We start from the raw sequence: 24,670 nt of genomic DNA, 5'->3' as shown, positions 1-24,670 counted from the left end.
ATAATATTAAAGTTTGTTCAATTTTACAACGTTTCTTTGCATTTTTTATTATTAAAAAAATATATCAATTATTACAACTAAATAAATATATTAAAAAAAATTATAAAAAATTGAAAGATGGTTTACTATCCACCAACCCTTCTTTAACAAAAAAATTACTAATTTCAACCTGCATTATCTAAACAAATCAACCATCCACCCTAATTTTAGTGGATTAGCAGCAAGTCGGGTCAGATATAAGTAACACGTTTTGTCAACCCAATTACATATTTTCTTATTATTCAATCTCTTTTGAAGAAGAATGTTAAAGAAATAAATGTATATAGTTATGTAAAATATTTTTAATTATTAAAATTAATATAAAGGATTGAGATAATTATTGTGAAGTTTTTATTTATTAAAAATCTATTAATACATAATCACTATCTATCATAAATGATCAATTAGTTCACCTCTGTTTCTCAAGGTTTGCATGTCCTATGTGGACGTTTTAACCCCCAAAAAAGAACCAACTGTGAAACAAAGGAGTACGTGTGATCGAACACAGACAAAAAGGGAAAATATGTGTGATCGACTCAGTTGAGATGGCATGAGTGAGACCCACCAATCCCCTAAGACATGTGTTCCTGTTGTGCTTATATATAATCACTTCACTTTTACTGTCACCGTGAAATCTCAATTACTACTATTTTCTTCTCTTCTCTGTCTAGGGGAATCTCAATCGTGGTTCACGCGGCTGTAGAGCGAGTGTGTACCACGCGCCGGTACTCTCTCTGATTAGGTATTCATCATTCGCCTCCTGCATTTCCGTTTCTCCCTCTCACAACTTCTTCCTTTTTGCTGTTTTCGCCAATTTCAGTTCCTGCATGAGCCTGAACCGGTTCGGTCCGGTTCAGCAACTACGACCTCTGATTGCAATTTGAAACCAATTCTGCCTGTATGAAATTCTTGAATTTCAAGAACTGTTTTTTCTCGACATGTTTTCTATTACTGTTATCCGATTAAGCTAGGAATTAGCCTAAAATAAGAATTAAAATAGGGCCAAGTATGTTTTAGCAGGTTAGCTAGGAAATATACTGATGGTGCTATATTGTTGCGCTAGTTGCTTCTAAATAATTGATTAAAATTTGTAAAAAATAGTTCCCCCGCCACTAATGTTACATGACTGTAAGTGGTTAATTATAGTTGCTCCCTCTTTATATATTTGACTGTTACTGTTGTTATGATTATGCCTTTGCATGTTATCAATTCCGCCATAAAAACCAAGAGTTGTTTATATCATGTTTTGAAACTGTGGTCGTGAATGCAGTTGTAGGCATTGTGGCCGTTGCGGCGTCAATTTGTTTAATGTTTGAACCAAAAATATTTGATCATGACTGTTTAACTATTCTGCATGTTTTCCCTCCCAAATTCCACATTTCCCTCATTAATAACTCATTATCATTTTTCCAACCCTTCAAAATCTACGTAATGAAGAAAGAGGAAGAATGACAGTAATTTTGTAAAGGCTACAAACCAATATTGCGGCCTATTGCGGTCTGATGCAGTCCGATGTGGCTGTTTTACCTGCATTGTTGGGGTGTTGCGGTTTTTTGTGATGTTTACAAAAAATAGCCCAATTGCGGTGTGATGAGTTTCAAACCATGGTTTATAGATGTTTTACTTCAGTATAATCAGGCATGTCATTACACTAGAAAGTTGAAATAGGCATTGTATTGATGCAACCACACTCACACACTGTTCTTAAGCATGCAGGCAAAATGGCGGGGAATTCAAATACAAGAGAAGGAAAAACCGTTATGGTTCCAAAAGCTGAGGATTTGGATTATGAGTTGCCACCTTATACTACATTTTCAGGGGATGTTGGGGTATGCTGTTGATGTCTCAATATAAACACAATACACATCTTGCACTATGATTATGCCCTTAGTTATTTACCCATTCTCTGGATGTTAATCAGAGTGTTTTAAATTCCAGTACGCAGAAGCTGACCCAAAAAGTTCTACAGCTTATAGCATATAGTAGGGTAGCTTCTATTCTGAAATTTTTCATAAAATCTATCCTATAATTATAGATAGATTTTCAAAAATGATTAAAATGACCCAAAATTCATGACATTCATAATTAACAACAAAAAGTCTTTGGTGTCTTAACAAAACATACAAGTAAGAACTGGAAAAAAGTCAAATACAAGTTTCCCTAAGTAAGAAATATTAATCATTAATTATCCTCTTCTAAATCAAAGTCTTTTTCTTTATCATTTTCACTATTATTACAGCCGCAGTTTCTTTCTGAAAATTGAAATTCAAAAAGGCCCTGACACCTATGTTTGAATTTTGTTTTCGAATCAACACATGGTGCTGTTATCCCTTTGGCTACAGCTGCTATTCAGCCCATGGCAGCCACAATACCAAACTTCTCTTCTACAACAGCCCAAGTAGTAAACATGGTTTCTCCATTCTCAATGTGACTATAGCAGTGCTGCAGTGCACTATTTAACGAGGAACTAACTGTGGTAGCCAAATTCCAATATTGAAATGAAAAAATGTATCTACATCTTAGTCCTGTGTATGAAAAGGATAACCCAATTCTTATATGTGAAATTATTAATGATTCAAAAGTCTTTACTGATTTTGTTTGTTTGCCGTAACCCTATTGTGCCAGTTTTCTGAATTTTCTTCATTTACAACTCTCTACATACGTTGTAACATGACGAACTCCATTTGTTCACTGTGTCTGTTTAATAGCATAAAACATATATAAAAATAGTGGTCTTAATTGATTTCTCATTTTTTTTTGTTTTCTTATGTTTAACATTTTTTTTGTTCATAATTTCCATATGTTTAACATTTTTTTCTTCATAATTTTCATATGTTTAACTTCTTCCTTCATAATTACCAGGAGGACAATGGTGCTAGCTCGTCTGGAGGCGAACTGCGAGCATTCTTTATTGGAATGGGATTCCTACCATGCCTTGTTGATAAAGTGATTGAGGAGAATGGTACATTTTGTCGGATCCACATACTTATGTCATGCACCAGATGCATGACACATTTGATAAATTTCTGAGATATTTCACTCTGCTGCTTGAAGTATTATTGGTCTGATTGATTTTCTTTAAAATTTGCAGGTGAAGAAAATTCTGAAACTTTATTAGAGGCCCTCTTAAGATGTTCTGTAAGTAGACAAAAAATATGTTAGTGTGTTTTTGGGTTTAAGATTTGGAAATTTTCTTTGTTTACCTTTTAAATTTATAAATAATGACAATATCTTAATGATGTGCATGTTCATTGAGATGAGAAAAGTTTATTTGTACAGACAAATATGCATATACATGAAGATTCAAATTATCATTTTATAAGCCTGGTCCTTGATTTACATATTGCTTGCATATGTAGTCATGAATTCTAGTGCGGAAATAATTTTGCTAGACCCACAGAATCATATGAACCTTGTGCACTGAGACTTAAATTATGTCATGTTATCAAGTGTCTAGTGCAATGGTATGCTAGCAATTTAAATACATAACAAATATCCATTTGTAAATAGCGATAAATGTCATTTCTTACTTTAGGGATGCAGATAACTAACTACTTTGTTATGTCCTATCTCTTCTATTTGAGGGAACTTTGTATTCTATTTTCTGTATCAGTTAGTAGTATATTGTTTCCTACTTTTCTTTCAAGATAGGTATTGTCATATTAGTGCTTCTTTGCAAGTTTATGAAATAGTTCTTCAATATCAACTGATGCCATTGGATTGACCCTTAAAAGTGCTATTAAATTGGTCCTTACAAGGATGAAAGCAACGGCATTATTGTCATCAAAGGACCAAGTTGGTACCACTTATTGTGAGTATATCTTTAGAGGATCAAAATGAACATTTACTCCAATATGATGTGTTATTGATTCTGATATAGAATTTAGTAGGGAAAGAGAAAGAAAGAGGGGAACAGGAAAGAACAGAATAGAAAGGATATTCTTTCTATAATTTTTTTAATGATTAGAAACTTGTAATGATACTCAGCAGCTGTGTTTGCTCTCTTCATATGTTGATACTGCTGCCAATATGCTTTCTAAACTCTGGACTTAATATCCTGATCAGTGACTATTATTTCCAATTGATTAGGCTCATAAATCCAATTGTGACTCTTGTGATTCTTTTGGTGGTTTTCACAATGCAACCAGTGGTACAAGTGCCCCAAATATCTATCCTTATGGTCACTCGAAAGAGGTAACTAGGTGTCTATTCTCCACCACAATTTTAGACATTTCTTTAGATGATTAATTTATTTATCCCTATGACTTACTTTTAAGTAATACCAATGGTCTTTTAGGCTCCTGCAGTTAGAATTTTGGATGTGAAGGTGTTCAATGCAACATATTTCTTCTTGTATCATTTGAATTGTTTTGTTAGAGAGAACTATTAAATATTTGAAGTTATTGAATGATGACAAAATTTGATTCTTTTTTTCCTTGAAGTTTTAGTTCATATCTCGCCTTTTCCATGTTTCTCCTAGCTTTATTCACCCTCTCTGGAGTCTCGATATACTTTCTTCTTTTCCAGCACTGTTTGTGCTAAAGAATTAAATTTTAAAAATGTTGTGGTGCTGTGTACATCTATACATATATTGTTTATAAATAATTGAAATGCATTAATAATAAAAATATATATAATTTGTTGCAAATGCATTAATAATGTGCCTATTACTCCACATTGTTAACTGCAAATGTGCACTTTTTTTTCCTACAATATAATTATTTTCTCTTCAAGACGAGAACACTGCCCTCAAATTCTTCACATGATCTTCAATGGATACAAAACAAGACATCATCAAAGAAGATTAAAAAGTCTTCTAAGATGAGTTTTGAAAAGGTTGTTGTTCATAGCTCCTTGAGAAGAAGCAGGAATATTGTGGTTAAAATGGCATAACCAACCATTCATAGTGACCACTATGAGTCTTGAAGACATTTGTTGAGATATGGCTCTGATTTTTTTAGGTTCCAGATTTAGGAAATATTTTTGTATTATTTTAATAATAGCCTATTTTTTTTAGGATATTTTCTGTATAGGATAATAGCTTAATCTTTTCTATATATTAATTTAGATTTAGCTTAAAATTTCCTTTTCTCCAGCTTTATCTTGTATCTATATGTTTGTGTACCCCTTTTACAGCATGAATAAATCTGAGAACACTGTTCATTATATCTTTTCCTCTGATTTCATTTTGATACCAAAACCTATCCAAGTGATTATTGTTGGACCTATTTTATCATTTGTTAACGGGCTGTTATTGGACCACTTGTTGATGTCTATTCCTGCAAATTTCATGCTTGAGAGGTCCAATTCTAGTGTGAGGAGTGATATGACAAACGAGGAGTTTCTTGGATGAATAAAGGAGAGAGGGTGTTGGAGATGGAGAAGAAGGATGTAAACTTGTTGGAGATGAAAAGAGAGAGTTGGGCCAAACCAAAGAGGAGGGAATCTCCTATGTTCATCTGCAATTTCATTCATACTGTCACTAGACTGCTACAATGACATTGGTTTGGTGACAGCATTTTTAAAACTGCAACACCCAATGCTTTTTGTATGTTGTTTTCCCCAAAATGTGGCACCATAATCAATCACTATGGCAATTTAATAGCACTGATTGCTATATGAATCTGGAAATCAGTGTGCCAAGCAAGAGGTCCTTGAAGAATTGTGTGCTAATTCCTAATTGTGCAATTTGCTTCTTTCGATAGTGCCTGCCTGCCAAGCTGTATTTCACTTATGCAAATTTTTGCATGTGGGGGAATTTATTATAGGCCTCACTGAATGCAATTGTTTAAATATATTTTAAGGCGTTCATCAGCATTCAAGTGAACTAGACTGTAACTAATATTGTTGTAAATGTCAAGGTGCTTTTATGAGCCAGGACTCACCCTAGAATAAGATTTTGTCTTGCTATTTCTGTTTTATTATTTGAAAAATCTAGTTAGCTTGAAATGTGTTCACTTTTTAACTCTGTAATGGTTTATGTAAAACTTTTAACTGTTTTTTCGATTTGCTTTGTAATTTACACAGGCTCTTCGAAAATCAAATTCACTGTCTTCTGATTCTCTGGATAGCTTATTTGATGATAAGGATCCTCCAGAGATTTCCAATGTCAACCTAGCAAAAGAGGTACCTGTTTCTTATTCCTGAGAAATCATCAATTGGTTTATTACAAAATTTAGTCATTTTAGAGAAAAGAGAAACTGGTGTATTATTTCTATTATCTTAATAAGTCGTGGTAGGAGTAGTTTAGTTTTTGAACTTGAATATTTCAAATGAGCCAAATGGTGTGGTGTGATTTATGTTGCTGTACTCAACTAGTGGAACAAGGCTTTTATTTTTTATCAGCTAGTTCTGATCTATTAATGTCACATGTTTGTGGTAGCTGTAATCTGCAACTATATGTTGGTTTAATCTTTTTAATGTTCAGGTATATTCATATGTCGACTTCATCTCAAATTTCAAAGAGATATTTTTATTTTCAAATATTCATGTATCCTATTGTCAACCTTTAAAATTGCTTGTATAATGTTTTTGAAATGTTGTGGCACCTGTCTGTTGCATATACTGTGTGCATCATCTAAAGTTTTAGTCACCAGTTTGTTGCATTCACCTTACATATAATGATTTCAACCAGCATGGTAGGAGAGTATGGGTAGCAAGCATGTGTATCACCAGTGTATTTGGGGAGGCAGAGAATGGATTAAACAAAAGTAGCCTTTCTTAAAAATGTGTCATATTCAAGGGGAAAGATCAGCTATTTCCTTTTCTTTTTGTACAATTAAAAAAAAAAGAAAATATTCACAGCAGTTTCCGGTAGTTACCAAGGGCACCATCCTGCCTAACTGAGAATGTAAATCCTAGCTTAGCAAAGTAAGTCAAAGCTGGGTAAATGAAGGAAAGACAAATCAGGACTATCAAACTAGAGATCTCACTTTCTTAGCCAAGATAGTGTAAAGGTAACAGGTCCTTTTACCGGTGGTTGGGCCCACTCAAAGGGCCTTGACAAAGCCTCACTTTTTAGGGTTTCCAGAACCAGGTCGCACAACCTGATCCACTTTCATGTCTGACCCAGTTGTGGGCAGAATCATATGATTCAACTGATTCATAGTGTGATGTAGCATAAAAAATTATTTGTTGTCAATCTATGTTTTCGGAACTGAGAAATGGATTGGATTGTAATCCGTAGGACTTTGATAATAGTGGTTTGCACCTGTTTGTTGCATCATGTGCATTATCTAAAGTTGTGGTCACTGATTCCCTTTTACTACTAGGAGGTGATGCATTTACTTTTTCTTTCTTGGATTAACTTAAATGTGCATCATGATGTATTTCAGCTAGCCCTTGTTGACCTTGACAATTTAGTCTCTTTGTTGTGTCTTGTAGCAATATTTTCTTTCTACATGGTTCTCATTATGACATAGGTTTTGGCTAATTCAATTTAATTATCAACAAAATCTTTCTTGTAGGAGCTTGATGAACTTAACAGAGACATTGATGATAAAAGAGGTTCCTTATTGATGATGAACTTCTGTATGGAGGAAGTTGAATTTGCAATCCGCAAGCTTGGTATGAGAATGTACTTATTCATTTGCACGGTTCCCATATTCTTCTCGTCATAATTGACATAGAAAGGTATTCTATAGGTCTTGAGTAGCCAAGGAAGTAGTGCATCACTTCAATAGATATGTTTGCTTGAGGCAAAATGCTAGCATGGACCACCATGTGGTCCACCATTCTTGATCACCATTGTTAAAAAAGTGAACTTTAAGTCTAATTCAATCCTACAAAACCGGCTTGTAAGGTGGGGTTTGCACACATTTATATATTATAATTTGGTCATATCTCTAGTCAACATGGGATCTCCAACTCATCCCTCACGTTGAGAAAATCGAGAGTGAGAATAAAGGGCGGCCAATAATGGGATGTATAATAGGCATACCAAACCTCACTAGGATAGACACTAATAAGTTCTAATATCATATTAGATAGTGGACTTTAAGCCTAATTCAACCCTACAAAATTGATTTGTAAGGTGAGGTTTCACCTACTTATATATTATAATTTGGTCATATCTTTAGTTGATGTGAGATCTCCAACAACCATCAAGAACATTTGGTCCTAAACAATATATCATGCACCCTTTGGATAGCATTATGCCCCTTCTTTATTCTTCTCCTTCTCCCTTCTTGATACGAGTCCATAACCATTGTAAGAAAACTTGTGATTTTCTATCACCAAAAATGTCAGTGGCAGCAGTAGAGGTCAAAAAATTATGTGACAGTGGCAGAGAAGTTTGAGCCAAAAGAATTAAAGATAGCACCTCTAGAATGGACCTAAACTTATCCCATTAAGATTTGTGGAGGGCTCTAGGAAACATACTTAGATGAGGATTTGTAGTGGTGAGCCATTAGAAAAGACGGAAGGGGCTTTTAGACCTAGAGGAGTTGGGAAAAGTAATCCTGTGTGGAGAGAGTATGTATAATAATAGTAAAGAGAAGATACATTTGATGGCGGTTAAAAAGGGTGCAGCATTGACCACTTGTAAAAATGGTTATGCAAGCCTTTCCCTTGCTTGAGTTATTAATTCTTGCGTGCTTGCTTGGACTTGATGTCAGTAGTATAACTTACTATGTAAATGAATAAAAGGCTATTGTTGAGCATGTATTGAAGTGTTTAGACTAGACCTGTGAATATTCTATAATTAAGATTTTAGGTAGACCAACATTGGTCTCTTGACAGAAATGAAAACAATACTAACTATGAATAATTTGAGCGAGCTTTAAAATATGCATACTTCTATACTTTTTCTATATAGGTTTTTTACAGTGAAGTGATTGTCAATATCTAATTAACTTCTTGGAATAATATGTATACTTATGCAGATAAAAGTTCATATCTTGCAAGGATTTGAGCAAGTTTATGTATTACTTGCAACAATGAAGATTTCTTGATACATGTTTTATGTAGGTCATGGAGCATCAATTCCTGAGCTGGTGGACTTCATCTTTGCTTTGCAGATTGCTAAAAAATTGAAAAAGGAACCAGAAGATATCACCTATGAGAGAGATGAGGTTTTGATATTTTACCCATTTAATGAGATCTTTTAGGAGATAAAATACTGTGCTATGCAAGTCATGTTTTTAAGTTAATCCTCATCTTTATCATCTAGTAGACAAGATATTATGGTCCTTGTTGCTACATTGTTATGAACTTAATTCATGAGAGAAAAAAGACAATGCTACAAAATAAGCAAGACCTTTGAAGGGAACATAACTATAGCCTCTACTTGTTTTTCTTAAAGACTTGGATGTGATTCTTATGTCATAATTTACGTCTAGCGAAAAAATACAAATTCTTTCTTAAAAGACTATTTATTTAGTTAGTTAATTTCTTCTGTGCATGCCTTTTCCTCTCATGTGAACTGGGGTTTTTAGTTTGAAATGAGTAGAAGCTTGATCCATTTTGAGTAGATTATTTAAGATTTCCAGAGAATAATGAGTGGCCACAATTTTAGTAGTGTTAGAGGGACTTGAGAAAATAAAGAAAAAGAGAAAGTATATATCTGATAGCTTGAAAAGTCTCCCTTAGGTAGTAATATTTATATATAGCAAATCTGGGTGATACATGAAAGAGTAAAAAACAAATAATCCTTGGAACAGATAGGTACTACCCAAAATAGCTTTTGAATAACGCTTAGCCTACTCTGAAGGGTATGAACCCAACATAATAGCGCAAACGGAAACAAAGAGCAATGATTCAGTGTAAATGTATTTAGGAGCAATGGTTTAGTTCAACAAAATTTTATAGGGTTCAATACAACTTTTTTGCATAGAGCATGAAATATTTGAAGAGTTTGATAGTTGGTAACCCAGAAAAATCCAAAAAGTTAAAATACATCCAAAACTTATAAAGTACACTCGTGAATTTAAGGGTAGAACACATACATAGTAGTTTAAGTATAGATAACTGTAGGGAGATGGATTTTGAGAGCAATCCCAGAAAATGCGATAAGATTTCCTTAAACAGTTTGGAGAAGAAGAGGAAACATCTTGAAAGATGCAAGAGGAGCCATTTCAATCAAGTGAAGATAATAAAAGGCACGAGGAATGACGTTTATTTAAAATAATTACAGTGAATGCTTTATGAGGAATTATACATTTTCTATTGATGAGGTTTTTGGGAGATTCAATTAGTGACTTTCAGGTGTCTCCTTGGCAGATATGTGGATGTGTCTGATAGATTTAGTATACATTTGTATTAATGAGTTTTCCCCTTTTTCTTATGTTACACTTTACTTTTGAAATTAGTTTTATCCTCTTTCTTTGTCTTGTACTTGTATCTCCCATATAGAAATCTTCCCGCTTATTATTTTGATTTATCTATCTTGTTATGACTGTATTATGCATCTTATTTTTGTTACTTCTGGGATCTTAGGTCAGCAATGAAAAACTCTTTGGAATTATGGCAAAAACACTTCAATTGTTTGAAATGGGCTTCTCTGAGAATGAAGTATCATCGGCAATTGATAAATTAGGTGAAAACTGATCTTTTCTAAAGTATGCAGCCGTAAGATTAGATTAGTGGTGTTGCCTTTCAAATTGTGAGATAACATCAATGGAATAGAACTTGTATCATTGGCTTTTATAACACTGGATTCTGGAAAATGATATCTATTCCTTTTCATACATGTTTTTTTATCAGGACTTGACTTCAGTTTGCTTATTATTAGTATTACATCTTTAGCTTAGCAATTGTCTGTTGTTCAGGTTCCGAGGCACCGATTTCAGAGCTTGCAAACTTTATTTTTGCTGAACAAAATGGTATCGATTATGTGATGGAATATAAGGTTAGACTTTTTAGTTGTTATATTTCAAATTATATGTTCAATCATTTTTTGTGATTCAGCTTGTTTTTTTTATATATAATTATATTCTTTATTTTATCAATAATGAACATTGTTACGTAGAATCATATTTGCATTTTTTTTAGTTTACGCTTTATGCATGTAAATGAAGTTGTGGTAAGTGACAAGTATGTCCACTGTCTGTATGTCGAAGTGAGCCCCTCTGGGATTTTAGGAGCTTGAAAATTTAAAGGATAACTATTGAATAGCTTTGCCTACATTTTCTACATTGCATGATCAAAATTAAACACTATAGTATTCATGTTCTTTTACAATGAGTCAACATGGTAAATGTTTTCTTGTGCTAACTAAAATAAAAATTGTACCAAAAGAAACAGAAACACAGAAGGATATTTATAACTTAACTATAATATGTCAAAATTTCTCATAAATGAAAATGTTTTTATATATATATATATATATATATATATATATAAATAAATCTTATTTGGTATTGGAAAAATCTTACATCAACTAAAGATAATGATAAAATAAAGCATATGGTGAGGACAATGTTCATCTTACAAACTATTGTAGAATTGAGTTAGGCGTAACATAAAATGAACAATTGTGCTAAGAAACCTAAGGAGTAAAGGTTAAGGTCGTGTTTGGCATGTTCCGTATAAAATTGTATTGTGCCAAGTTATTCTTTTGTACTAAAAACCAGTCAAGTTTTTGCTGAGTGGTGAAATTTCTTGTTCTTGCTTGTGTAGTTTCCCACTACTCCTGCTTATTCTGTGGGGATCAAAGATGAACCAGATATGGATTTATGTGGTACAGAAGAAGTGAAAGCTGAGAACTTTAGCCACGAACCTCCACAATCAAGCCACATCAATGTGGAGGAAATTTACAATGATACTGGGGTGAAGGAGGAAGAAAAAGGAATTGATGAATTTCCCAGCAATGTTTCTGACCAATATTTGAATTTTGTGGAGAATGATAGAGGTAAAAGGCCCAAGTATGAACATGATGATTCAATTTCTTGTCTTGATCCTTGTTTGGTGGAAGAGAGGGTTGACAGCATTGTTGCTGAACTGTCAAAACGTCCCAAACCAAATCCATCCAGGGGTCTTAGTAGCGTGGCAGCAAAGCCACCATTTTTCTTATTTGGGAATGTTTCAAATATATCCTACGACTCATGGGGAAAGATGTCTCAGTTTTTATATGGTATTGAACCTGAATTTGTGAATTCTCAGTCCTTTTCTGCTTTAGACAGAATAGAAGGTTATGTACACAATCTCCCAGTTGAAAACAGGTTCCACATCCTTCCAAAGCCACCTATGACTATCGAAGAAGCAATGCCACGGACAAAGAAATGGTGGCCACCTTGGGATTCAAGGAAGCAGTTGAGCAGCATCTATTGTGAAACCAGTGGAGTAGCTCAAACTTGTGATAGACTAGGAAATATTCTAGCCGATGCGGGTGGGGTGCTCACATCTGAACTGCAGAAAGACATTATTCGTTATTGTCGTGGGTTGAATCTTGTGTGGATTGGAAACTTCAAACTGGGTCCTGTAGAGCCTGAACAGTTGGAGCTCATTTTAGGCTACCCTTTGAATCACACTCGTGCTGCAGAGGACAATTTGGCCGAAAGGCTTAAATCACTGAAATACTGCTTCCAGACAGACACATTGGGGTATCATCTTTCTGTGTTAAAGCCCATCTTCCCTTGTGGACTGACAATGTTGTCACTTTTTAGTGGTATTGGTGGGGCAGAAATTGCCCTACACCGGCTTGATATTAAAATAAAAGCTGTTGTCTCAGTTGAGACTTCTGCACAGAAAAGGAAGATTCTTGAGAGGTGGTGGCGTCAATCTGGGCAAACTGGGTCTTTGGTTCAGATTGAAGATATTCAAAAGCTGACAAGTAAAAAACTTGAAGGTCTAATCACTAAATTTGGTGGTTTTGACCTGGTCATTTATCAGAACCCTTGCTCTTACTCTACTTCCAGGCTTCAAGCAGGTGTAGGTCTCTCAGCTCTTGATTTTTCAGTTTTTTGTGAATGTGTTCGTGTCCTGCAACGTATAAGAGGTCTGTGTCAAAGGAAGTGACTCGTATCTGTCTTTTCTATCTTGTAGAAAATTATGTCATTCAATGCCTTCCATGTCATGTCCCCTTCTTATCTGAACATTTTCCTGCTGTATGGATACCTCTTCCTATAAATTTCAGTCCTGATATTTGGTAGTAGTTATCTTTCTTTGTTAATTGTCATTAAGAATTGTTCATATATGTAAGTAAATGCATTGGTAGATTATCTCGCTAATAATACCCCAAATTACTCCATGGAATTATTGATATCGATTAGTTTAGTTCATAAATTTCTAAAATGTTATCTAAAATATTTTACTTCATTGTGTGAACTGTTTTTGAACAAAAGTAAAATAAAATAATTATTAGGCATGGAAAAATTTAAGAATATTAGGACCCAGATAAAATTTTGATTATTTGTAAGAGGCCAAAATATATTTAACTCAAGTTAAAATTATCATCTTTTTATAATTTTGAAAATTAAATTGATCGATGCTTGTGATTTGATAATTTAATTGTGTTATTCTTTTTTCTTACACAATTCTTCACGAGCAAATGTAAATTGTCTATAACTGATCAGTTGCGAAGTAAGTGATCGACAAAGGATACAGAAAACGCTAGGTTTCAGAAGTTTTTTTTATTTTTTGAAAATATTTTTTTCATTTTCATATCCAGTGATATAAATAAGGCAAAATTACTAAAAAAATCTTTATATTTTATGTTTGCCTGAGTGTTGGAAAGGTTTGAAATATCAATGCTTTAGATTTTCTAATTGTGAAATTTAGAAACTTGAAAACATGAGTTCTATCTTGTAGAAATACATTTTGAATTATGTATTTTAGACTACTCTAATTTGAAAATTATGGATTATATATATTAAAATTTTGGGTTATGTAATTAAAAGATGCATTTCACATTGTATTTATATTTCTTAATTTTCATTCCAGAATCTAGAAATAGAAATGTATTTTGGATAGTAGGTTTTATAATACATTTTCAGTTTCATTAATATATTATGGATTCCATATTATAAAATTTAAAAATATATTTATATTTTATTTTAAGTTAAAATTGTACGGTCTAGATTTTTAAATTATAAAGAATATTTTCAACTGGATAATTTTGGATTTTTCCTACACTTATGGAGATGTAAGAAGAAGGACGGAGATATTAAGATGCTAAAAGAAATATCAATATAAAAGATACTTTCCCACTCATAATTATTATTTAATAACTCTTTTTATATGCTTTGTTTGGATTAGAGGGTGTGGGGAAATGGAAATGTGAATATTTGTGAAAAAAGTGTGAAGAAAATTAAAAGTTGATGTATTTGGATAGTGATATGTTAGAGTGGACGTGTGAGAAAAATTTATTGAAATATGTGAATGATATGATGGTTGTAAGAATATTTTGAATTATTTTTAATTGTGTAAATTGTACAATTACAAATTTACCCTAATATATAAAAAAATGATAATTAATTTTGTGCACATTTCATTTAATTAAAATAATTTAAAATTTCAATTATAAATAAAAAAAAGTGCAGAATTCAAATAAATAAATAAATAAAATATAAAATTTAAATATGTATATAAAAATTTACCGTTTATATAAAAAAAATGAAATATTAATTAATTTAAAGGATATTTTAGTTAATTAAAATAATTTTTATTATATTATTTAATTTGTATTATATTAATTTATTTATTAACATTCTTAAATTCCATTACTATATTAATATTTTTCATTTAAACTAATGTATATAATTATTTTTGATTAATACGAAAAACTTAATTTATATTACTAATAATAATCCAAATGTAACATTCAATTTTCAGTTTTAATTACTAAAATGTAAACTGTATACATATAAATATATATAAATTAATATGTTCAACTATATATAATATCTCAAATTAATAAAAGATACTGTCAAAATATTAATTAAAATAAAAAAATATTTTTTAATAAAGAATTAAATGTTCAAAAAATACTTTTGTAAAAAAAAGTCTAAAAAGTAAAGGAATATTCTCAAAACAGAAAAGAAAATTCAATATTTTATGACTAATATGAAAATAAACTCCTATTAATCAATAAAAAACAATAATTATATTAATTTAGTCTATATTAAAATTCCATTACTATCTTAATATTTCTATTTTAAATTAATATATAATTAATTTTCATGAAAATAATTATATTATTTTTATTACTAATAATATTTTCAAAAAACATGTTGACATCTGTAATTTAAATTAATGTCAAAGAAAATAAAAACTTATTTTTCATAAAATAAAAATCTTCAAAAACACAATAATAAATTATATAAGCAACTTCACAGGAAAAATTAATTTCCTAATACAATTATTGAATTTCATATCAAAATTCACATATAAAATTACAAATTTATTAACATAAAATTACAAACCCTAAACAAATTAAATATAAAACCATAAACATCCAAACAGAAAATAAATATAAACCACAAATTTGAAACACAAACCAAAAATACATATTAAAAAAAACTAAACAACAACAGAAGAAGATTAATTAAACTTGGATGAAGAATAGCATCACAAGAACACAATATAAAGTTGTGCTTGAAAACAATTCACAAAATTATTATAAAACAAAAAAATCAAAAATTCACAAATCTGGAAAAACACATGAAGATAACCGATTAACCATTGCCTTATAAAAACAGCATAATCGATTATCTAAAGTTTTTAGAGGCATAAACAATTATTACTACAATTATAAATCCAACATAATCAATTATCCAAAGTTTTCAAAGGTATAATTGGTTATTGCTACAATTATAAATCCAACATAATTTATTATTTCAAACCATAATCGATTAACCTCACTTTTACACATAGTGCATAATCGATTATGCTCGGAAAAAAAATAACGGATAATCGATTATGTCATTATGTCACGAGAATAATCGATTATCCACTATTTTTAACAGCATAATCGATTATGTAATCTGTTGTTTTTCACCGATAATCGATTATATGCTCTAGAAAAGTAAGAAAAAGCTAACTGAGGTCAAACAAGCACTACGAAACTCACTCCCCTACCACTTTGCTACCTCACAAACCTCTCCAAGCCCAGTGAACCAATTCACAACTCTGTAAAGATAGTTTGATTTTGTGTTGAGTGAATTCTTAAGTTTACAAAGGCATGACTTTATATACGTGAATCAGTAATTTATTGGCACACATCTACTCTAACCCACTACATTCAAAGCAATTCAAATGGCACTCTGTGGTAAAAGGATTCCTGAGCCAAAGTCAGGAATCTCATTGCATGAACGGTGCATGGCAGTGGTTGTGGTTTGGCATTGCCTGTGGGAAGAATCAAATGAATAATATGAAGGGTAGCATGGTAACTTCTCATGTGTGACGTGGTTTTCCCTTCAATACTCTCTCCTTTCTCTTCATTCCTCACATGAACCACTAGCCCCTCCACTTTCTCACCATCTCCTCCCTCACCCGCATGCAACCATGGAACCAAACGGGAGTGACACTCAACATCCGTCTTCAACAACAGTACCTCCCCTAGATCCAAACATTGTGTTAAAGATAGGGTAGTTTCTTCCTGCACTCCTATGTTTTTCTTCTAGCACCGCCACAGTGTTATGTAAAGAGAAACCTATCTCTAGTATTTTCTAAAAATCCTAAAATGCATATAAAATCCACACTCAACTCTTTCTTCTTCCTTTGCCTACATATTTCACACACAGATTTCATTGCTCTCTGAACGGCGGCGACGCTACTCCATCTCTTGGCACAGGAAGGTGTTTCTGTTGGTTGTGGTCGGTGGTGTCTCGGCGACTTGGTGGTGGTTGGATAGTTTCTCTTGGCGGTTCCTTGTGCGGAGAAGAAGGTAAGTAAATTATTTTTGGTTTTCATATATGTAGTTTTGTTTTGTTTTTTGCGGATTTTCGCTTCTGCAGTTCATACATAGTGATTCCAAACAATGCAATCTGATAGGTTTCATAATAGGAAATCCACATTTGTTTTTTTTGCATTCTTGAATTTAATCTGCACAAATCTTGGATTTGGGCATCCGTAAATCATCTGGATTGGTGAGTCCGATAAGCTTTCGGATTGGCAGATCCGTAGTAGGTCATGTCTTGTTGCTGTCAAATAAATTATTGCGTGAGGGGTAGCAACAGAGTATTAGCAAATGGAGGAGAAAATGGTATTGTTTGACTACGATCTCTTAGCTTTAGTGGCGGACAAGGACAACGTGCTTTGAATGCTACACTTTATGGGCATGAAAAAACTGTAAATATAATGTCCATTGTTGGGTACGAGTTGATATATTTTGGTATTCACTATGATTTTATTTCCTTGTTTGTGTTAGGGTAGTGAACTATGAGGTCAAATGTTGGTAAATTAATCACAGTATTCTAGTAAGATGTCATGTCTATTTTTATGCATTTTATTTATATTTTCTTATAAAGTTTTTACGTAATTGATATATGTCATTTCAGATCCACCAATCCGTAATTCAAAATATGCATTCTGGATTCAGAAATTCATAAGTCAAAATAACTTCTGGATCTATTAATCTTTAATAGAAATTAGGCTTCCAGAATCAACAATCAGTAAGTCAACAATTTATTAAAAAATTGCTTCTGGAACATACCCTCTTATGGAAAACAAAATGATTTACTTATGGAATGACGAATTTGGAACTCACATTTTCACTTCCGAATTGATCAATCCATAACACAATTCGGGATCCCGATTTCCGATAACCACAAAAACTTCATAACTACCCATGCTCTTAAAAAAAACTTAATTTTTACCTCTAAAAGCCAAGCAACACTTCGACAATGCAACCCACTCTTCCACCTTGCTCTGCATAGCTAACATGACCCTCTACCTACGCCTCAAATGAATGAAGAAGAAGAACAGTGCCAAACTAACTCATCCACGGTGCCCTTTTTCAAATAAAAGATCAAGGTCAGTTTCAAAAAAATTTAAATTGTGGGGGTGCAGGAACAAAAACGTAAGGGTGCATGAAGGAACTCCCTAAAGATAGAGTGTCTAACACTCTAAATTCCAAACAAAAGGCAATTTCTTACTACACCTTATATCTTCCTCGTACACCCACATTTCTTAAAAATATTTATTTTGTCTTTTCTTGTGAGTTCTTCTTGCTTTGAACATTGAATCAACAATGTTGATGAGATGAAGTATGCAATGAGAAAGTCTTTTTTTTTAAAATTATATGATCTACAACATGCTTTTAGATTTCACATTAAAAAACATAATATCCAAATTTGTTTCTTCAAATTGGTTAATCCATAATGTTGTTTTAGATTGAAAAATTGGAAATATTATAAATCAACTAGTTCGAAATGTTCCTGACAAAACTAAAACATGAAAAAGACTAATACAACAACAGTAAAGCTCGCAGATAGAGCACTAAAATGACACTTAATACAAGCCAAGAGTGTTGGCTACAATAGGAGCACTCAAAGTAGCAAAATAATGGTTTTGCCAATGTTTGCAGTGTGTGGAGTAGGGATGGAACAAGTGCAAGTTTGACTATCCTCTTCCCTAAAGTAAAATTCATTCTCAACCCATCTCTATATAAAAGAAGGTATTAAATTTTCTCTCTTCCCTATCGATTAAAGGTCATACTTGCATCCGTCCCTTTATGATTTCAAATATTAATTAAATATTTTTTAACACAAATGAAACATGATATTATTAAGGATTTAATGTCAAAAGGGCACACATTCCAAGGTTTGACACGATTGAACATTTTGAGTGGAGAGTCAATGTTCTCATGTGACCAAAATAAATAATAAATGATAATATTAAAAAAGGAATAAAAATAATCAAATGTATGTCCTAAAAACTATTTCATTGATGAAATTGAGGTTTGAGTTCTACAAAGGCAATACATCATTCGAACGAAACGCAACAAAGAAAATATGTGTAATCAATGTTATAAAAAGAAAAAAAATATTTTAGGAATCTAAGTGAACTTTGTAAATATTAAACTAGTCGAACAACAATTGAGAGAAATAATAAAAAATTGTGTAACAAAAGAAAGAAATAAGGGTTATAAAAATGAAACAAAACTAAACACAAAAAAGAATAATAAAAACAATTTATTTTCTTATAAACTATGGTTGTTTTATTAATTTAAAACAAATACGAGTATGAAGACAAAGACAAATATTGTGATGAGTATAATAATAAAGATGAAATATATATATATATATATATATATATATATATATATATATATATATATATATATATATATATCATTCTTGTATTTAATTTGAAAAATCAAATATTACATGTAGTCATATTTTATTAATATATAAATATTCTCGTTGAAATTAAGAGGTTTATTGGAAGAGGTTTATTTGCCATTGAAAGATGTAGTTAAAAAAAATCAATCAAGAATATATATATATATATATATATATATATATATATATAATAACACAATTTAAACTTTTCCTATTACCTAGAAAAGTGGGAAAAAGCCATAGACAATATAAAAAAAAACCATTAATAATGATAAAAGGCACATTTAGAAATATAACTTCCATCACTCACATACTCAAACTCACACCTACGAAAATACTAAAACTTAATCAAAACAATGCTTAACTCTAAGCCATAGACAATATACAAAAATAAAATAAAAAAACCATTAATGTTGATAAAAGGCACATTTAGAAATATAACTTTCGTCACTCATATACTCAAACTCACACCTACGAAATCACTAAAACTTAATCAAAGCAATGTTTCCTCTACATACACTTTTGGGTTTTTGGGTTTGTGCAAATGTGAAAAAGAATTTCAATATTTTATTTAAGTAAAATATGAGTTTTTCATCTTAGGTAATCGAATTAAATATAAATTTATAATATTTTTAATTTTTTTATCAATATATTTTATAAAAAATATTTCATTTTTTTTAATTAAAAATAAAAGGTTAGAAACACTTTTTTTAAAAGTTTATTTTATATTTTAATAAATAATATTTAAAAAAATCATTTTCTGTAAAAGCTTTTTGTCAGGATTCATACAGTTTTTTTTACGAGAGAAATATAAATGTATTTATTAATTTATTATTATTCTTAACTGTAATAAACAATCATATTATTTTTATTGCATCATTCAATGTGAAGATAGTTAAATTTTTAATAAGAATATTATATTATTGTTTAGTTCCTAAAAATGGAAACTATAAAAGCTTGTCTTACATAACTCTGGGTGTTGAAATTTGGAATTCATTACCTTTGTGACTCTTGCACTACATCAAATCCATGCCAAGACAATATTATTTTGTTTTTTATGTTAACACATTTACGTGGTTCTTTTGCGATCAAATGAATTATAATGGCCGGCGTGAATGACGAATAGTAATAATAACTATCCAATTATTGTCACAGTGCTATGCAGAAAAGTTTCAACAAATAGTCCAACTTAGACGGACGCAAGAAGATTACAAAATTGTAAACACTTGCTTTTCTGCCTTGAAGAGACAACTAAGTGTAAACTTGTCCCTCACCTCTCACACTGCTTAATTAATACAACCCAATAATAGAGACAATTAAATGTACTTGTGTCCCTTTGATCTGCACCATTTAATAACCTTTTCTCATATAATTTTATCTCAAACTTCCATAGGAATTAAAGTTCTTTATTGACATACATGAAAATAAAATTCATCTCATGATTTTGTTGTTATTTAACTTTTAAATATTTAAAACAATTAATAATAAAGATAAGTATAATTACAGTTTAAAGGTTAGATGAATGAAACCAGTATTTTTATAATACTAAGAAGTGTATTTTACTTATAATATAATTTTAAAAATCGATAAGTTTATATTCATTTATATATTTTAAATGATTATAATAAAAAAGAAATTAATTTTAAATTTAATTTAACTTTATAAAGTTATTTTATGTTTGTATTTATATATATATATATGAGATTTTCTACTATAATCATTTTTTGGTGTAGACAATTTTTTTCCGATTATATCCTTGTTTATATATCTCATTTTATTAGTACAATGAAGTATTTTGTCATTTTACTAAAAATAAAATTATTTTTTTAATTTTTAAATTAATATTAATGTACAATTTTTATATGCTGACTCCCCACTCTTCCGTTAATTTTTTATTTATTGTCACTTAATGGTTGCTAGATGTGGAGAGAATGGTAAGTTATTTTTCTGATTTTTAAAATTAAAGATATTTGTTGTGTTCTTTTCACTAGGTTTTATTTTGCCCACACAGTCTCGCTTTCTAATACAATAGGAAGATTTAGATGTGCAATAACACCGACAAGAATAGTGTGTCCTTCAATACTCAAATTGTGTCTCCATAAGCACCTTTGTCAAAGTGTTTCTTTCTGTCGCTATCGCCAATCTCGGTTAGGTTTCGACTTCCTAGGCTACATTGTTGATGAAATCAAGTTCGTTCTTGTCATTCTTTTTTTTTTGTGCAAATGGTTAAACCCACCAAATACCTCCGGTAAGAAACCTCGAAACAAACCAAAGTCATATGATGGGAACCAAGGATTGAAACACCACACCACCACTATATTGATGTACGAAAATGATATATTGATTGAGATATTAAAAAAACTATTCAAATTGTATCAATCCAATTTTTGCATAGAGAAAGAAAACTTACATATTGAAGATCGTCCTCATTCACATCATCTTACTGGTAGATAAATTATTCCACTCATTGATTTTTTTTGGGGGATACTATATTGAGGGACACATTTTCATGTAAAATGTTTTACTTTATTATCGCCAAATATCTCTATAGTAATACTAAACTACTTTTAGAATTATATGGTTGATCTTGACAGCTCTACCAACATTAGATGTTCCAATGTGCACCAAATTAGAAAGACAAATTTAACCGTTGTTCATCCCAAACCACTTTCTTCTACTCATTCGGCCATCAAACCATAACAAAAATTTATTTGCTTGAAATGCTTAATGTAGAGCTGGAAGAGATTTTTTTTTTTAATTATAGATAATTTAAAAGAAAATTCTTAAAATTTATTTATAGATATAGAAAAGATAAATTAAAAGAAGATAACGAATAATAGGATGATTATAATTATTTTTGTTTTCTATTTTTCTTTTTGAAAACAAATATAAGTTTTTTTCTCTTTTAATTTTTAAATTTATATTTTTTAAACCAGATGGTTATTTTGTTTTCATATGGTAGATAAAATTATAAAAAAAAAATTATTAAAAATTTGCATAACAAAATTACAAGTTATTTTGTCAAAAATAAATTTTGTATTTAGAAATAGTTTCACATAAAAGACTCTAAATCCTTATAAATACCTTTTGTCAACTATAAATTTATATTATAATATTTTAATTCTTCATATTTAGATTTACAAATTTAGAATCTCTAAGAAAAATATTAAAAGATGTACAATTTAAAAAAGGTTATTTTTTATATATTTTTTTTGAATAAAAGAATAATGTATTTTTTTTTCATTTTAAACAACTCAATAAGAATAATAAAGAAAAATTACATATAAAAATTTAAGAAAGAAAAAAAAATTAGAATTTCACTTTTTTATGAAAAAAATTTGATTAACATTATTTTCTTAGTTTTTTTTTCTAATATTTCTTTTGTTTTGTCTCTAAAAACTAATTTTTTTGGTATTTCTTTATAATTCTGTATTGAATTATGAGATTTTGATGAATAAAAGCTTTATTTTTAAAAAAAAATTGCTCCGATAAACATTAAATATAAGTTTGGTATGAAGGGTTGGTTTCATTAAAGTACATATTTCACTTTCATTTTAGTTTGCACGATATTCTATCATATAAACAATCTTATAACATATTTATTTTTCTTAAATAATTAATAACTTATATTAAAAATTTAGAAATGCATACTTTAAATATTATCAATATTTTTGTATATCTCTTCCATTAATAACTATATTTACAAATATTAATATTTTAATTTTTAAATTTTTTTTTCTAATATTTATTATTTTTCTACATTTTAATAGATTACATAACAAAAGAAAAAATATAAGTAATAAAAGATCAATACTACAAAAACAAATTTGGAGATTGAATATTGCAAATAGAAGACGAATAATGATCCTTCAACAGAAGACAAATAAACTATTTACACCAAGAAGAATGTATAGAAAAAAAAATTGATATGTATTCCACATTTAACTCGATCAATAGTAAAAATAAAAAATTAAATAAATAATAATAAATACAAATACATATTAATAACAAAATAAAAAAATGCAAATACGCCTATGTTCTACTAGTATTAATTATGAAAATAATCTTGTAACATAGACTTATATATAAAATTCAAAACAATTATAAAAAAATAATAGATATAATATGATTTTGGTCTTTCCAAAATTTTTTGAAGTTTAGTTTTACTAATTTTAAATTTTTGTTATTTTTTTTTAAAATTTTTCTAACTTTAAAACACACATCGATTTATCCTTCAAGTCCTATTCAAACTACTTTTTCATTCCTCTAAATTTTTATCTGAATTTTTTGGAGAATTATAAATAGTTTTATTTCAAAATTTTAAAAAAATAAACAGATAAATATTTTGGAAACTACCTTTCTTCCTTTATAAATTTTTATCCAATTCAGTTAGAGAACTAAAAGTAACGCATTTCAAAAAATACATTAAAATATAATAGATAAATAATCTGAGGAAGTAAACCTAGATTTTAAAACTTTTGAAGGAGTTATATTGTCAATTTTTTTTTTGCAGCATTATAAAATAATTCTTTACCATACATGTATGTGAGAACAAGGTTCTTGACATTTTTGAAACACTGCAAAAAGTAAAAATCAAATAAATTGTTTACTATAAAATCAGCTTAACATTATGTGCACGTATATGCACAATGTCTTTCTCGAAATATCAATAATTTTGACTTGTTTGTTAGATTGATATTAATTAGTTGCTATAAATAATCAATATCTCAAAACAAAAATTACTAGTAGGTGATCAAAGGTAGATTAAAAAACAATCAAGGAAATGACTTGAAAAATAAAAACAAAATTTAAGTAAACTTATTTAATGATGCTCTCTAATATTAAACATCAACTTTATTATTTAATAAATACAATATAATTTAATTTTTTTATAAGAATTTGTGAACTTAATCTACTGAAGTGGAACTTTAATATTTAATGTGATATATATATATATATATATTAGTTTATTTGTAAAATTTAGGTTTATTCGGTACAATTTATCTGCAAATACTTTTAGTAGAAAGAATAGAAAAAATAAAATAATTATTAAAAAAGATATGAATTAATTTGTAGTATTTCTTAAATTTTTTTTCGAAAATAAATTTTTAATTTTTAGAAACTGATTTCATTTTTCTATTTTTATTTCAATTCAAAGAAAGGTTTAAATTGTATAATATAGCTATAGCTATAACCATTGATAAAAATAATAATTAAAAGTTGAATTAATAAATTCATAATATATACAGCTTGAGGTCGCTTGTATTTAATTATGTAATGATATTGGTGTTTTTCTTACACCAGGTTGGAAAGGTAATAATATTAGTTTATTGAGAAAGAGGAGTAAATTAAAAAAGATCTAAAGATATTAAGAAGAGAAAAAGAATACAATATTATTGAAATTATTGGAC

The 24,670-nt window shown here is 29.8% G+C and overlaps 1 protein-coding gene across 6 annotated transcripts; it reads left to right on the top strand.

Moving 5' to 3' along the window:
* Positions 1-515: 515 nt before the first annotated feature.
* Positions 516-13,133, top strand: LOC137807058 (probable inactive DNA (cytosine-5)-methyltransferase DRM3). Of its 6 annotated transcripts, none has more exons than XM_068607489.1 (12): positions 516-593; positions 711-781; positions 1,749-1,868; positions 2,902-3,001; positions 3,131-3,177; positions 4,129-4,233; positions 6,067-6,165; positions 7,506-7,605; positions 9,007-9,110; positions 10,474-10,573; positions 10,806-10,885; positions 11,656-13,133. In XM_068607489.1, exons 3-12 carry the CDS (start codon positions 1,761-1,763, stop codon positions 12,991-12,993), a joined length of 2,181 nt encoding a protein of 726 aa, XP_068463590.1. In that variant the 5' UTR covers positions 516-593; positions 711-781; positions 1,749-1,760; the 3' UTR covers positions 12,994-13,133. The 6 variants fall into 6 exon arrangements, with proteins under 6 accessions (XP_068463590.1, XP_068463588.1, XP_068463587.1 ...); XM_068607487.1 differs by having other exon boundaries at positions 518-593; positions 1,756-1,868; XM_068607486.1 differs by lacking the exon at positions 516-593 and having other exon boundaries at positions 642-781; positions 1,756-1,868.
* The last annotated feature ends 11,537 nt before the right edge of the window (positions 13,134-24,670 follow it).

Source organism: Phaseolus vulgaris, chromosome 3, assembly GCF_000499845.2.
Source record: "Phaseolus vulgaris cultivar G19833 chromosome 3, P. vulgaris v2.0, whole genome shotgun sequence".
In the NCBI taxonomy this organism is placed as follows: Eukaryota; Viridiplantae; Streptophyta; class Magnoliopsida; order Fabales; family Fabaceae; genus Phaseolus; species Phaseolus vulgaris.
This window is presented reverse-complemented; position numbering and strand designations above follow the sequence as displayed.

Bases quoted from the DNA above. Each gene is read 5' to 3' on its own strand.
- LOC137807058 (XM_068607489.1), top strand. From the start codon at position 1,761: ATGGCGGGGAATTCAAATACAAGAGAAGGAAAAACCGTTATGGTTCCA. The intron at 3,178-4,128 runs GTAAGTAGACAA...CCAATTGATTAG, and splicing joins AGGCCCTCTTAAGATGTTCT to GCTCATAAATCCAATTGTGA. The intron at 10,886-11,655 runs GTTAGACTTTTT...TTGCTTGTGTAG, and splicing joins ATTATGTGATGGAATATAAG to TTTCCCACTACTCCTGCTTA.